This window comes from Saimiri boliviensis, chromosome 14, assembly GCF_048565385.1.
Source record: "Saimiri boliviensis isolate mSaiBol1 chromosome 14, mSaiBol1.pri, whole genome shotgun sequence".
Lineage (NCBI taxonomy): Eukaryota > Metazoa > Chordata > Mammalia > Primates > Cebidae > Saimiri > Saimiri boliviensis.
In genome coordinates this window covers 42,260,647-42,276,740 of record NC_133462.1, presented here as the reverse complement: position 1 = coordinate 42,276,740, position 16,094 = coordinate 42,260,647, and the positions used below count along the sequence as shown (strand labels likewise).

Sequence of the window (16,094 nt, the reverse complement as noted above, 5' to 3'; positions counted from 1 at the left end):
TTCTGAGCTGCCCAGGCACCCCGACACACACATGCACTCGTTCACGCACGCACTTCCCACTTGCCGGCCTGTGCCCTGCCTAGCATCCTCCAAGGCGGGTGCTCAGCATCCCACCTGGACATCAGGCCCTTCTTATTTACCATCACCTCTTCCAGCAAACAGCTCCCTAAATTTAGCATGTGTTTCTCCCTCCCCCAAGCCCACGGATTGTCTTCTCCCAAGCAGCCTGTGAACTCCTGTCTTGGGTATCTTATTACCCCCTGCTTTGGGTGTGATTGAATCCTCCAGTCAGGGATAGAAGAAAAAAGGGTAGGTGGTGAGTGGATGGGTGGGTGAATAGATGGATTGATGGATGGGTGGATGGATGAGTGGGTGGAGGGATGGATGAGTAGATGCATGGGTGAAGGGACAGGTGGATAGGTGGATAAATGGATGGATTGGTGGTTGGGTGGTTGGGCAAATCGATGGAGGGTTGGATAAGTGGATGGATGGATGGATGGATCCATGGATGGATGGGTGGATGGATGGACAGGCGGGTGCGTGGGTGGATGAATGGATTGGTGGCTGGGTGGATGGATGGAGGGATAGATAAGTGGGTGGATGGGTGGATAAGTAGATGTGTAGGTGGGTGGATGGGTGATTGGGTGGGCGAATGGATGGATGGGTGGAGGGATTGATGGTTGGGTGGATGGAGGGAGGGAGGGATGGATGCCTGGATAGATGGATGGATAGATGGATGGATTTGTGGTTGGGTGGATTGATAGGTGGATGGATGGGTGGATAGATAAAGGGATGGATCCATGGATGGATGGGTGGATGGATGGACAGGTGGGTGGATGAATGGATTGGTGGTCGGGTAGATGGATGGAGGGATAGATAAGTGGATGGTTGGGTGGATAAGTAGATGGGTAGGTGGGTGGGTGGGTGATTGGGTGGGTGAATGGATGAATGGGTGGAGGGATTGATGGGTGGATGGATGGAGGGATGGATTGGTGGTTGGGTAGATAGATAGGTGGATGGATGGGTGGATGAGTGAATGGGTAGGTGGGTGGGTGGGTGATTGGTTAGGCAGATGGGTGGAGGGATTGATGGTTGAGTGCATGGAGGGAGGGAGGGATGGATGGATGGATGCATGGATAGATGGGTGGATGGATGGATGGATGGATGGATGGATGGATGGATGGATGGATGGATGGGTGGATGGATGGATGGATGGATTGGTGGTTGGGCAGATGGATAGGTGGATGGATGAGTGGATGGATGAATGGTGGCAGATGGTGGGTGTTTGTGCGGGTGGTGGGTGGATGGATGCATGGGTGAAGCCTAATTAAAGGGTGATAAAGAACCATGAGCCAGGCGCGGTGGCTCAAGCCTGTAATCCCAGCACTTTGGGAGGCCGAGGCGGGTGGATCACGAGGTCGAGAGATCGAGACCATCCTGGTCAACACGGTGAAACCCCATCTCCACTAAAAATACAAAAAATTAGCTGGGCATGGTGGCGCGTGCCTGTAATCCCAGCTACTCAGGAGGCTGAGGCAGGAGAATTGTCTGAACCCAAGAGGCGGAGGTTGCGGTGAGCCGAGATCGCGCCATTGCACTCCAGCCTGGGTAACAAGAGCGAAACTCCGTCTCAAAAAAAAAGAACCATGAAACTTGAATCGGGTGGGTGAGTTAGTGGGTGGTGGCCAGTGGGTGGGTGTACAGTGCTTGGGTGGGAGGTTGAATGCCCAGGTGAGTACATAGGTGGTAAATGGGTGGAAGGGTGGCTTGGAGAATTCACAAGTAGGTAGGTGGACAGGTAGAGGCCATCCCAACCCCTACTCCCTGGTAAGAGTCAAATATAGATTCTCATTCACAGAGATCCCTTTCAGACATAGGACCCCAGAGTCACACTCCTTAAAAAACATACCCCCTCGAGATATTCCTGCCTGACCTCTGTGCCTGCACATGCTGAACATAGAACAGGCCCAGGTTGACAGATGTGCATGTGTGAACATGCCCCATGCTCACATCACGCGCATGCATGCAGCCATCGTCCCAGACCATCACCCACTATGGGTGAATTGCTGTCAGTCACACAGAGGCCACACCGGTGTGAAGGGGCTTAGCTGTGTGGAGGTTTTCTCTGACTGTCTAGCAAACATGCCTCTGTGCTGAGAGCCATCAGCCCTGGGTTCAGTCCCTAGGGATCCACTGACTGTTGAAAAAGACAGAATCAGCCCAGACCCTTCCAGCCCGTGGAGCCAGGGGTGAGGCAGAGGAAGACACCAAACCGGGGTAGGCGGGAACCCAATTTGGTGAGTTAGATCTCTGCTTCTGAACCAGAGGCAAAGCTGATCAGGGCAAGGGATTTTGGAACTGGGCTTTGGAGGATGAGTAGGAGTTCAGAGAAGTACAAAGAACCCATTCTAAGCAGAAATACCTACACAGAGAAAAGTTAGGAGACCAGAAAAGGCTCGATCTGTTTGGGCAACAGGAAATACTAATGACATGCATTTATTGAGCCCCTCATGTTTGGCCAGGCTCTGTGGAGGGGCCATACTGAAAACTGACCAAGAAAGGACCATTTCTCTCATTTTATAGATGAGGGAAGTAAAACAGAGAGGTCTGGTAACCTCCCAAAGGACACACAGTAGGTAGGAGATAGAGCAGGTCTGTGGCTTGCTCTAGGGGCCAGGACTGGTCAGGGAGGAAAAAGAAGTCCTTTTGAGGATGGGGAGGCTACGGACCCTCCTGCCCACCAGGATTGGTGTCCCTTACCCTACCCCCACCCTTGCCCTTCCTCAGGTGGCCTGTGGAGAGGAGAAACGCAGAATACCAACCATGAAGACTCTCAGGGCACGATTTAAGAAGTCAGAGGTGAGTGTGAGGCCCTGGATGCCCGATACAGGCCCCTATCTTCAGATCCATCACTCATTCATTTCAGTACCCACCTCTTCCCTTTCCTCTCTGCTGCCCCCTGGTGCCCCGACCTCCTCACTGCACCCCATACAAGCTTTCCAGCTGGCATACCTTTGCCCAGGCAGTCCTCTCCCCATGGAATACCTTCTCCCTGCATTGCCGCCTGTCAGACCCTCCTCATTCCTCACAATTGGGCCCCAGTACCACCTCTTTGTCCAATCTCCGCTCTCCCCGGCCGCAGTGACCCCTTGGTTTTCCAAGGACCCACTTTCCGGGGTACCCTGATCTCTTGCTTTGGAGTGTATGTACTCAGCACACATTTATATAGCATGCGCTGTTCCAGCACAGCGGAATCAGCCGGGGAATAAGGCAGACAAAATCCTTGCGTGTTGAGCCGACTGCTGAGTGGGGCAGATGAACATGAAACAAGATAAATAAGTGAAAATATTATTTTGTGCCGAGAAGACAGACAAAGCAGGAAAGAGAATTGAAGCATCCAGGGCAGGGGCGGTAGTTGCAGTTTTAAAGGGGTTGGCCAGGGAAGGCTTCCCCGCGAAGGTGATATTAGAGCAAAGATTAGAAAGGGACAGGGAAAGCCGGGGATGGTGGCTTATGCCTGTAATCCCAGCACTTCGGAAGGCCGAGGCAGATCACTTGAGGTCAGGAGTTCGAGACCAGCCTGGCCAAGATGGTGAAACTTCATCTCTACTAAAAATGCAAAAATTAGCTGGGCATTGGTAGTGGGCACCTGTAATCCCAGCTATTCGGGAGGCCAAGGCAGGAGAACTGCTTGAACCCAGGTTGCAGTGAGCTGAGTTGTGTCATTGCACTGCAGCCTGGGCAACAGAGCAAGCCTCCGTCTCAGAAAAAGAAAAAGAAAGAGAAGGGGAGGGGAAGGAGTTTGCAGGAGTTGCATTCCAGGTGGCTGGAATAGCCAGTGCAAAGGCTCTCAGGTAGATCTAGCTGTCTTTTCTTGCATCTCTGTCTTCAGCTATGAACTCCTGGAAAGACATGCTTCTTCCACAGTCATCCTCACTCCCTCTCAGCCCCCAAGTCCCTGTGGTGGCCAGTTCAGGGCCCAGATGGAGACGATGAAAGTGAGGATTCAAGCGGGGTGCAGTGACTCACGCCTCTAATCCCAGCACTTTACAAGGCCGAGGTGGGCCGATCACCTGAGGTTGGAAGTTTGAGACCAGTCTGGCCAACAGGCTCTACTAAGAATATAAAATTAGCTGGGTGTGGTGTTGCTTGCCTGTAATTCCAGCTAGTTGGGAGGCTGAGGCAGGAGAATCACTTGAACCCAGGAGGCAGAGGTTGCAGTGAGCCCAGATCCTGCCACTGCACTCCAGCCTGGACAGCAGGAGTGAAACTCTGTCTCAAAAAATAAAAAAAGTGAGGGCTCACTTCCAGGGACAGACAGTCAGCCTTCCCGAGCACCTCTCTGTGCCTGGCCTGGGTGGACAAGCTGGACTTACAGCCTTCTGTTTTCCCATCGTGAGATCCACCTCCCCATCCGGTGTGGCCTGGAGAAATCAGGCAGTCTGCTTAAAGGTGGTGGCACCAGAGCAGAGCCTGGAGGAGTAGGGAGGATTAGAGAAGTGAAGGCAGGCCCGTGAGGAGTGGGGCATGGACCCGTGTGGGCAAAGATCGGAGGCTGGACCAGGTCTGCTTGATTGACAGGCAGAGCAGACAGATTCTCTTGGCAGGAGCAGAGAGTGCAAGTGAGTGGGAGCCCAGGATGGGGCATCTTTGAAAGACAAAAAGAGGGGCCCATGGAACAAGCCTTTATGTATGTATGAATGTATGTATTTAGAGATGGAGTTTCTTTCTTTCTTTTCTTTTTTTTTTTTTTAAGATGGGGCTTCATCATATTGGTCAGGCTGGTCTCAAACTCCTGATCTCAGGTGATCTGCCCACCTCAGCCTCCCAAAGTGCTGGGATTACAGGCGTGAGCCACCATGCCTGGCTGAGATGGAGTTGCACTCTTGTTGCCCACGCTGGAGTGCAGTTGCGCAATATCAGCTTATTGCAACCTCCACCTCCTGAGTTCAAGCAATTCTCCTGCCTCAGCCTCTTGAGTAGCTGGGATCATAGGCATGCACCACCACACCCAGCTAATTATATATATATATATATATATTTATTTATTTATTTATTTTTGAGACAGAGTTTTCGCTTTTGTTACCCAGGCTGGAGTGCAATGGCGCGATCTCAGCTCACCGCAACCTCCGCCTCCTGGGTTCAGGCAATTCTCCTGCCTCAGCCTCCTGAGTAGCTGGGATTACGGGCACGCGCCACCATGCCCAGCTAATTTTTGTATTTTTAGTAGAGACAGGGTTTCACCATGTTGACCAGGATGGTCTTGATCTCTTGACCTCGTGATCTACCCGCCTCGGCCTCCCAAAGTAATTTTATATTTTTAGTAGAGGCGGGGTTTCACTGTGTTGTCCAGACTGATCTTGAACCCCTGACCTCAGGTCATCCACCTGCCTCAGCCTCCCATAGTATGCTGGGATTATAGGCATGAGCCACCGCACCTGGCGTTTTTTGAGACTTGTTCTGTTGCCAAGCTAGAGTGCAGTGGTGTGATCTCAGGTGACTGTAACCTCCAACTCCTGGGCTCAAACGATCCTCCTGTCTCAGCCTCCCAAGGTGCAGAAACTACAGGTGTGCACCACCACACTGGGCTAATTTTTATTTTTTGTTGAGATGAAGTCTAGCTGTTTTGCCCAGGCTAGTCTTAAACTCCTGGCCTCAGGTGATCCTCCCACCTCGGCCTCCCAAAGTGCTGGGATTACAGGTGTGAGCCACTGCCCCCAGCTGAGCCTGGATAGAATCAGGTAGCTCTGAGTTCAAATCCTTCCTCTGTCTCTGTTGTCCTGGGTGACTCTGGGCATGTCATGACCCCTCTGTGGCTTCCTTCAGTTGTCTGGGTTTATTTTATTTTATTTATTTATTCTTTGACATGATCTTTGCTCATTGCAACCTCCGCCTCCCGGCTTCAAGCAATTCTTCTGCCTCAGCCTCCTGAATAGCTGGGACTACAGGTACACACCACCATGCCCAGCAAAATTTTTGTATTTTTGGTAGAGACAGGTTTTCACCATGTTGGCCAGGCTGGTCTCAAACTCCTGCCTCAAGTGATCCTCCTTCCTCAGCCTTCCAGAGGGCTGGGATTATAGGCGTGAGTCACCATTCCTAGCTCTAAGTCTTTTTTTTTTAAGAGATGAGGTCTCACTATGTTGCCCAGGCTGGTCTCAAACTCCTGGGCTCCTCCCGTCTCAGCCTCCCAAGTAGCTGGGACTATAGGCATGTAATGCCATGCCTGGCTTATTGATTTTATTTTCATTTTGCTGATTTTTGAGCACTTATAAAGAACTTAAGATGTACTTTGCAGGTGTCAGCTCATTTAATCCTCACCACCATGCTATGAGGCAGGAGCTTTTATTATCTTCATTTTATAGATGAGTGAGGGAAGCCCAGAGAGGTTAAGATACCTGCTCAAGGTCACACAGCTAGGAAGTGAGACACCAGCCTTCCCCAGGGCTGTGTTACTGTGAACATGACTGGCCTGGAGGTGGGAGGGGAGTGCATTGATTGAGAAGAGAATAGGTGGAGAAGGATAGCGGGAAAGAAAGAGATGAAAAATGGCTCACTAACTGCCTACAAAACGTGGCATTAGGTGAGCTTCATTCACTGTGGAGTGATCCTAAAATTTTTCATCCCACTTGGAATCAGTTTCTTGATTATAGCTGACCCTTGAGCAATTACTGCTGACCCCTTGTACAGTCAAAAATCCATGTATAGGCTGGGTGTGGTGGCTTACTTCTATAATCTCAGCACTTTGGGAAGCTGAGGGGGACAGATCACCTGAGGTCAGGAGTTCGAGACCAGCCTGGCCAGCATGGTGAAACCCCATTTCTACTAAAAATACAATTAGCCGGGCCTGGTGGCATATGCTTATAGTCCCAGCTGCTTGGAAGGCTTAGGTAGGAGAATTGCTTGAACCCAAGAGGCAGAGATTGCAGTGAGCCAAGATTGCACCACTGCACTCCAGCCTGGGTGATGGAGTGAGACTCTATCTCACAAAAAAAAAAAAAAAGAAAAAGGAAAGAAAAAAGGAAAGAAAAAAATTCATATCTATGGCTGGGCATGGTGGCTCTGACCTGTAATCCCAGCTCTTTGGGAAGGTTGGAGGCAGGAGGATCACTTGAGCCCAGAAGTTCAAGACCTACCTGGGAAATTCAGTGAGACCCAGTCTGTAAAGTGAAACATAAAAAAATTAACCAGCTGTGTTGGTGTTCCTTGCAGTCCCCACTACTCAGGAGGCTGAGGCGGGAGGATCGCTTGAACCCAGGAGTTCAAGGCTGCAGTGAGCTGTGACCATATCACTGTTTTCCAGCCTGGGCAACAGAGCAAGGCCCTGTCTCTTTAAGAAAAAAAAAAAAAAAAAAAAAAAAAAAAGGCCAGTGTGGTGGCTGTAATCCCAGCACTTTGGGAGGCTGAGGCTGGTGGATCACCTGAGGACAGGAGTTCAAGACCAGCCTGGCCAACTCGGTGAAACCCTGTCTCTACTAAAAATACAAAAAATTAGCTGGGCATGGTGGTGAGCAACTGTAGTCCCAGTTACTTGGGAGGCTGAGGCAGGAGAATTGCCTGAACCCAGGAGGTAGAAGTTGCAATGAGCCGAGATGGCGCCACTGCACAATTGCCCAGCCTGGGCGACAGAACGAGACTCTGTCTCAAAAACCAGACCAAAAAAAAAAAAAAATGCATGTAAGTGGACCCGGGCATTCGCAACTGTATTGTTCAGGGGTCCACTCTGCATTGTTCCTTTTTATCCCCTCAAGCATTCCTCCGAAGTAGTAGCCATGGGTAAACCAAGCCATACAATTGTTTAATTTCCAAAGCATAGTTACATTTAATATTTAAATCTTTCAAGAAGTGTGGGTGGCTAAAAAAGAGATGCCTCATTTGGGACGTGGGTGTGTTTTGATATGTTTTAAATGGAAGGGGTGGGGACAAAGTCAAAACTGGATGGGGATAGGGTAGGTGTTAAAACCTCAGACGGGCGGGAGGGCCTCTGAGGGTGTCTGGAGCTGAAGGGGCCTGGGGCCAGGCCACAGCCTGATACGGAGCTATGGCAGCAGACGGGAGGCCTGGCTGTTGATGGGAAGCTGCCTGGCCCCCGTCCTCCCCTCCCAGGCCATCTCGCCATCCCGCCCTCCACCTGCCCTTCTCCAGTTTCGCAGCAGGCAGCGGGAGTCAAGTTCAGCTTTTATATAGCAGCCCCAAGGGAAGAAAGCAAACACCCGTGACTGCAGGGCCCTGGCCTCCTCCTCTCCTGACTTTGTGTTCTGTGTCTTCTAGCCACTGCGAGCCCTCTCCTCCTGTCCTTAGCCCTGCCTGGTGGCCTCTCTCCGTGCCTTTCCTTGTCTCTAACACTGGCTCTTTCTCGTTTATTTATTTACTTTTATTTTATTTATTTATTTTGAGACGGACTCTCTGTTGCCCAGGCTGGAGTACAGAGGTGTGATCTCAGCTCACCACAACCTCCACCTCCCAAGTTCAATAGATTCTCCTGCCTCAGTCTCCTGAGTAGCTGTGATTACAGCCACCCACCACCATACCGGGCTAATTTTTGTATTTTTAGTAGAGACAGGGTTTCACCACGTTGGCCAGGTTGGTCTCGAACTCTTGACCTTAGGTGATCTGCCCACCTTGGCCTCCCACAGTGCTGGGATTACAGTTGTGAGCCACTGCACCCGGCCTATTCATTTATTTTTTTGAGACAGAATCTTGCTCCGTTGCCAAGGCTGGAGTGCAGTTATATGATCTTGGCTCACTGGAGCCTCCTCCTCCAATATTCAAGGGATTCTCCTGCCTCAGCCTCCCAAGTAGCTGGGAGTTCAGAGGCCAGCCAACATACATGGATACTTTTTAAAATGTTTTTAGTTTAGACAGGGTTTCACTATGTTGGCCAGGCTGGTCTCGAACTCCTGACCTTGTGATCCACCCACGTCGACCTCCCCAAGTGCTGGGATTACAGGAGTGAGTCACTCTGCCTGGCCGAAGATTGAGGTTTCTAGAGATTCAGACTCCATACATCAGTGCTTCCTGGAAAGTCCTCTTTCTCTTTTTCTTTTATATTTATATGTATATATATTTACTTAAGTATGCTTTTTTTTTTTTTTTTTTTTTGAGACGGAGTTTCGCTTTTGTACCCAGGCTGGAGTGCAATGGTGCAATCTTGGCTCACCGCAGCCTCCGCCTCCTGGGTTCAGGTAATTCTCCTGCCTCAGCCTCCTGAGTAGCTGGGATTACAGGCATGTGCCACCATGCCCAGCTAATTTTTTGTATTTTTAGTAGAGACGGGGTTTCACCATGTTGACCAGGATGGTCTTGATCTCTTGACCTCGTGATCCACCCGCCTCAGCCTCCCAAAGTGCTGGGATTACAGGCGTGAGCCACTGCGCCCAGCCCAAGTATGCTTTTTTTTAATTTTTGTTTTTGTTTTAGAGATGAAGTCTCACCACATTGCCCAGGCTGGTCTTGAACACCCTGTCCTCCTGCCTCAGCCTCCCAAAGTGCTGGGATTACAGGTGTGAGCCACCATGCCTGGCCAGGCCTCGTGTTTTCATCTTGCAGTGATCCCTGCAAAATCTATAGCCAGTCCTGTGTGAAATACAGCAGAGTCCAAGACAGACAAAAATCGCTGTCCCTAAGGAGGCAGCTTTCTAAGGGAGAGATCAAGAGGAAACAAGCTGGATGTGGTGGCTCATGCCTGTAATCCAGCACTTTAGGTGGTCGAGGTGGGAGGATCACTTGAGCCCAGGAGTTTGAGACCAGCCTGGGCAACATAGCAAGACCCTGTCTTTTGAAAAAAAAATTCAAAAATTAGTTGTATGGTGGTGTGTGCCTGTGGTCCCAGTTACTCAGGAGGCTGAGGTGGGAGGATCACTTGAGCCCAGGAGGTCTAGGCTGCAGTGAACTGTGATGGCACCACTGCACTCCAACCTAGGCGACTGAGCAAGACCCTGCCCCCAAATAAATAAATAAATAAATAAAAGTAAAAATAAAAAATAAGAGTAAACAGAATATTTTTAAAAGATAACGTAGTATCTTAGGTGGTGATAAGAGCAATGAAGGAGGCCCAGCGTGAGCCAGCCTGGCCAACGTGGCAGAACCCCGTCTCTGTTACAAAATACAAAGATTAGTTGGGTGTGGTGGCGGGCACCTGTAATCACAGTTACTTGGGAGCCTGAGGCAGGAGAATCGCTTGAATCCAGGAGGCAGGGGTTGCATTGAGCCAAGATTCCTCCTTAGCATTACAGCCTGGGTGACAGAGTAAGACACTGTTTCAGGAAAAAACAAAACAAAACAAAAAAACCCTGACAGAAAAATACAGCCTAAGAAAGGACTGTGAGAGAAGGGCTCTTGGAAGGGGCATCTTCAAGCATGGACAGCAGTAAATAAAGCAGCCATGTGCACAGCGGGCAGGTGCTCCAGGCAGAAGGAGCTGCAGGGGCCAAGGCTCAGAGGTGGTACCCTCGGAGGGAGGTGGTACCCTTCAGCTGTCTGAAGAACAAGGAGGCCGCTGTGGCAGCAAGAGTTGCGGCAAGGAGAATGTAAAGGGAGGTGATGGCGGGTGAGGTGGCTCGTGCCTGTAATCCCAGCACTTTGGGAGGCTGAGGTGGGCAGATTGCCTGAGGTCAGGAGTTCAAACCAGCCTGGCCAACATGGTGAAAACCCACATGGTGGTGAGTTCCTCTAATCCCAGCTACTGAGGAACCTGAGGCAGGAGAATCGCTTGAACCCAGGAGGCGGAGGTTGCAGTGAGTCAGTTGAGGTTGCACCACTGCACCCCAGCCTCGGCTCTGCCATTGCAGCCTGAGAGTAGCCTTTGACTATATATTTTTTCTTTTTTTTTTCATACCGTGCATGTGGCATCCAAACATCTATAAATGAATGGGCAGGACTTGGCCCCAATAAAAAACTTTATTTATAGACACTGAGATGTGATTTTTTTTATTTTTTGAGATGGAGTGTGGCTCTGTTGGCCAGGTTGGAGTGCAGTGGTGCAATCTCGGCTCACTGCAACCTCCAGGTTCAAGCAATTCTCTTGCCTCAGCTTCCCGAGTAGCTGCGGTTACAGGCGTGCACCACCACGGCCAGCTAATTTTTGTATTTCTAGTAGAGACAGTTTCACTGTGTTGCCAGGCGAGTCTCAAACTCCTGACCTCAGGCGATCAGCCACCGTGGCCTCCCAAAGTGCTGGGATTGTAGGCGTGAGCCACTGCACCTAGCCAGAAATGTGAATTTCGTATCATTTTTCACGTGTCAGGAAGGATGACTCTTACTTTGCTTTTTCTGCCCCAGCAACTCACACGTGTAAATACCATTCTCTACGGAAACAGGCAGTGGGCAGGATCTGGGCTGCCATGAGCAGTTTGCATTTTAAGCTGAGTGAGGTCTCTGGAGGGTTTTGTGCAGCAGAGAGGAGATCCAATGCAGGGTTTAGGAAGCTACCTCTGGCGGCTGACGGAGAAGGGACAAGGCGACAAGGTCAGAGGATGGAGACCAGGAAGGATGTGTCCCGGAGGAGGAACCTGCAGTGATGGGGTTGGACTAAGATGGTGGCCGTGGAAGGGGTGAGAAGGCGCAGACCACAACACAGTGTGCCAGCAGTAGGCTTGGCTGGTGGACAAATGTGGGGCCAGAGAGAGGTGTCGGGGTGATACCGGGGCTTGGGTGAAGCCTGGAGGGTTGGTAGTATCCGCGGTATACCTCAGGGGGCTCCGAGGGGTATTTGCTCTGATCTTTTTTTCTTTTTCTTTTTGAGGTGGAGTCTCGCTCTGTCGCCCAGGCTGGAGTGCGATCTCGGCTCACGGCAACCTCCACCTCCTGGGTTCAAGTGATTCTCCTGCCTCAGCCTCCCGAGGAGCTGAAACTACAGGCGCGCACCACTGTGCCAAGCTACTTTTTGTATTTTTAGTAGAGACAGGGTTTCACCATATTGTCCAGGCTGGTCTCAAACTCCTGACCTTGTGATCCACCCCCCTCGGCCTCCCACATTGCTGGAATTACAGGCGTGAGCTACCATGCCCGGCTTTTTTTTTTCTTTTTTTGATACAGATTCTCACTCTGCCACCCAGGCTGGAGTGCAATGGTGGCACAACTTTGGCTCACTGCAACCTCTGCCTCCTGGGTTCAAGTGATTCTCCTGCCTCAGCGTCCTGAGTAGCTGGGATTATAGGTGTGTACCACCACGCCTGGCTAATTTTTTGTATTTTAGTAGAGACATGGTTTCTCCATGTTGCCCAGGCTGATCGTGAACTCTTGACCTCAGGCGATCTACTTGCCTCAGCCTCCCAAAGTGCTGGGATTACAGGCGTGAGCCACCGCACTCAGCCATTTGCTCTGATCTTGTGTGGCATCCAGGAGGACGGGTGGAGGAGACAGTTACAATTGGAATTCGAAGCCCTGAGCTGGGAGATCCATTTCAGTGTCTTCTCTGGAAGGAAGCTCAGAGGGTTCCCCACCCTCAAGGGTGAAAGGAGAGAGGAGTTCCAAGGACACCATCCTTCCCAAATGCCTGTCACTTTCCATTTTCCTGCCTTCGTTCCCACTCTTCCCTCCTCTTGTCCAAAGGTGTCTAAGGGGGCTCAGTGCAGTGGCTATCGGTTAGCTCCAGGTTACGCCCGTAATCCCAGCACTTTGCAGGCTGAGGCAGGCAGATCACGAGGTCAGAGTTCAAGACCAGCCTGACCAACATGACCTCATCTCTACTAAAAATACAAAAATTCTTCATGTGTAGTGGTGGATACCTGTAATCCCAGCTACTCGGGAGGCTGAGGCAGGAGAATCGCTTGAGCCCAGGAGGCGGAGGTTGCAGTGAGTGGAGATCGTGCCACTCCAAGCGGGGCGACAGACCGAGAGTCTGTCTCAAAAAAATTAAAAAGCGGTCTAAGAAGCATCATAGACCACACCGACATGTGAATGCTCAATGCTCACCCAGCCCTAAGCCAGTGGTCAGTGTGTCAGTGGAGGGGCACTTGCCAATGTTGGGACAGCTGTGGTTGTCACAACTTGGAGGTGCCCCTGGCGTGGAGTGGGTGGAGGCCAGGGGCGCTGCTCAGCACCCTGCAGTACCCAGGATGGCCCCACCCCAGAAAAAGATCTGGCCTCAGATGTCCACAGTGCCTCCGTGGTGCCTGTCCCATTATCTTATCTCATTTAACAGTTGAGAAATTGAGAGGGAGAATTTCAGAGAGGGAAAGCCATTAGTTCAAGGTCACACAGCAAGGTTGACATAACCAAACTGAATTCAAGCCTCTGTCACCAGTCTGCTGGGTCGTTGCTCTTAAATTCTGGCTCTGGAAGACCTCTTTTTTTGTTTGTTTTTCTTTTGTTTGTTTTGTTTTTGCAATGGTGTCTCCCTCTGTCACCCAGGCTGGAGTGCAGTGGCACAGTCTTGGCTTCCTGAAACTTCTGCCTCCTGGGTTCAAGCGATCTCTTGCCTCGGCCTCCCAAGTAGCTGAGTTTACAGGTGCCCACCACCACACTGGACTAATTTTTGCATTTTTAGGGCTAATTTTGCATTGTAGAGATGGGGTTCTGCCATGTTTGGCCAGGCTGGTCTCAAACTCCTGTTCTCAGGTGACCCGCCCTCCTCAGCCTCCCAAAGTGCATTACAGGCTTGAGCCACTGTGCCTGGCCTCCAGAGCTCCTTCTAAAATGCCAACCACCTGCAAGGGTCTTGGCTGTGCTCCTGGAGTCTCCAGGCCTGTGAATGGTGCGTGGCATCCAGTAGGCACTCAATAAATGTTGACTGCATGAAGGAGCATCTCCCCCAAGTGTTCATCTGATGCATGTTCGTGGAGCACCTGCCATGGGCCAGGCACTGAGGATGCTGCAGTGACCAAGAGGAACCCAAGGCCCCTCCTTAGGAGGAGCTGTGGGTCCCGAGAGTGGCGGAAATGGACCAGAAATGGCTAGAGAATGTCAGAGCTGCGCCGGGGCCAGCTGGCTCTTTCAGTGATGAGCCAGTCACGGTTTTATTGTGCGCTTACTGTATGCCAGGCACTGGTTGGCTGAGTGCTGCGCAGGTAGTACTTCAGCTTCCTCCTGGTAACATCCGCTGTTATGAAACCCATTTTGCATAGGAGGAAGGTGAAGCCCGAAACAGGTAAGTGTTGGCCCAGTCCTATAGGTAGGAAAGGCAGGGATGGGGCGGGGCTGGATTCAAATTCAGGTGTGTAGGACTGCGGAGCCCCATTGGCTAGGAATGAATAAATAAGTGATTGAATGATGAATGGGTGAGCCAATGAATGAATGAAGAAGATGGCATGCCCAAGAATGAGCCAAACGAATGTAGGAATGAATGAATGGTAAGCCAACGAAGGAATGAGTTAGTGGTGAACAAATGAATGAATGAACAAATTAGTGAGTGAATGAATGCATGAAAGAAGGAAATAATGGTGCGGGAATGAATACATGGGTGATTCAATGAATGAACGAATGAACAAATGGGTGAGCCAATGAGTAAATGAATGGGTGAGCGAATAAACAAACGGGTGAACGAATGAATGAATGGGTGAACGAATGAATGGGGCGACCAATGAAAGGGTGAGTGGCTAGAGCTCTGCCGGCCACGTGGCGGTGCGAGGCTGCGGACGTCGTGGGCCGGGAGGCACCTGCGCGCCCTTGGCGGACTGGGAGGAGGCTGAGATGGACGCCCGCGGGTCCCCTGGAGATGCAGCTGGCTGCCTGCGTGGGTGAGGGAGCCGGGCCCCCGGCGCCGCGTCCTCATCCTCCTCCGGGCGACAAGGTCAGGTGGGGTCGAGGCGGCGCCCCCTCCCTCAGGGCCCAGCCCCCTCCCTGGGTCTCCCCACTCCATCCCGTGGGGGAGGGGGCTAGCGAGGGGGACGAGGGGGAAGGGGTGGCACCAGGGAGGGCGGGACCGGGCTGAGGGGGCGGGGAGCTCCGGCAACGCCCAGTCCCGCCCTTCGGCCTCTCCCCGCGGTCCCTCCAGCCCCTCCGACCGCCACCTCCTCCTGGAACCCCGTGCACCCTCCGCGCCCCGTGCCCCAGACGCCATGAAGCAGCTGTGTCTGTGCGCAGCCTCCTCCTTCGCGGTAGGGTCCGGGAAGGGGGCGCGGGAGCGGGCGGGGCGCGGGTCCCTCCTCTCCCTTCCGCTCTCCTTCCCTCCCCTCCCAGTCCCTGGCTGGCCTGGACCCCCCATTCCAGACCCGGGAGAGATGGGCAGGGGAGGATGGAAGAAACATTTGGACACGTTTTGGAAGACAGTTTGAAACAGATGGGGACATTTAGGAGAATTTAGAGGGCATTGGGGGTACAGTTTTGAGAAATCATTTGGAGACAGACGGGGTCATTGAGGGGACAACTTGGAGGCTATTTTAGGAGAGCCGTTTTTGGGAAGAGGTAATGAGATTTGCAGAACAGTTTGGGAGAACATTTGAGGGATGTTTTTGGAGGATATTTTTGGGACCTGACGGGATCATGGGGAAGGATGCTTTTTGAGAACACTTCAGGAATTTGGGGGAGACATTTTGTAATGCATTTCAGGCTCTAGTTTTTGGCGGAGAAGCCTCGGGATGTTTAGGGGACAGTGGTGGCATTTCAGGGCAGTTGTGAATAAACAGGGCAGAGGGTGGTTCTGAGAGACATGTAGAGGGATCTTTTGGGGTTTCCGATGGGACTTAGGAGGGTAGTTTGGAAAAGACTCATGGATCTGTTTGCTGGGGGTGGTGTTGCAGGGGTGGCTTTCACTAAATAACGAATTGGGGAACAACTTTTCTTTTTCTTTTTTTGTCTCCTCAGTTACAAGCAAAGGGGAACAACTTTTTTTGTTGAACAAAGGGGGTCTTGCTGTGTTGCCCAGGCTGGTCTCAAAATTCCTGGTCTCAAATGGTCCTCTCACCTCAGCTTCCCAAGCAGCTACAGGCATGAACCACCATGCCCTGATGATTTTTTATTTTTTTATTTTTTGTAGAGACAGGGTCCCACTGTGTTGCCCAAGCTGGTCTCAAATTCCTGGGCTCAAGCGATCCTCCCACCTTGGCCTCCCCAAGTGCTGGAATTACAGGCGTGAGCCTCCGCACCCAGCCCAGGGAACAAAGTTTTGAAATCGATGCTTGGGGTGGGTAGTGGGAGGGCTGCTCAGGGGATGA

At 51.5% G+C, this 16,094-nt stretch overlaps 1 protein-coding gene across 15 annotated transcripts in view; it reads left to right on the top strand.

Annotated features, from left to right (window-relative positions):
• ANKRD24 (ankyrin repeat domain 24) overlaps positions 1-16,094 on the top strand; it is a 42,891-nt gene that overhangs the window by 1,441 nt on the left and 25,356 nt on the right. For 8 of the 15 annotated variants that reach the window (XM_010349477.3, XM_074384783.1, XM_074384781.1 and 5 more), the window contains exon 2: positions 2,788-2,859. In XM_010349477.3, coding sequence (XP_010347779.1) covers positions 2,824-2,859 — 36 coding nt within the window. In that variant the 5' untranslated portion in view covers positions 2,788-2,823. The other 7 variants (XM_074384786.1, XM_010349474.2, XM_074384785.1 and 4 more) reach the window with 6 other exon arrangements.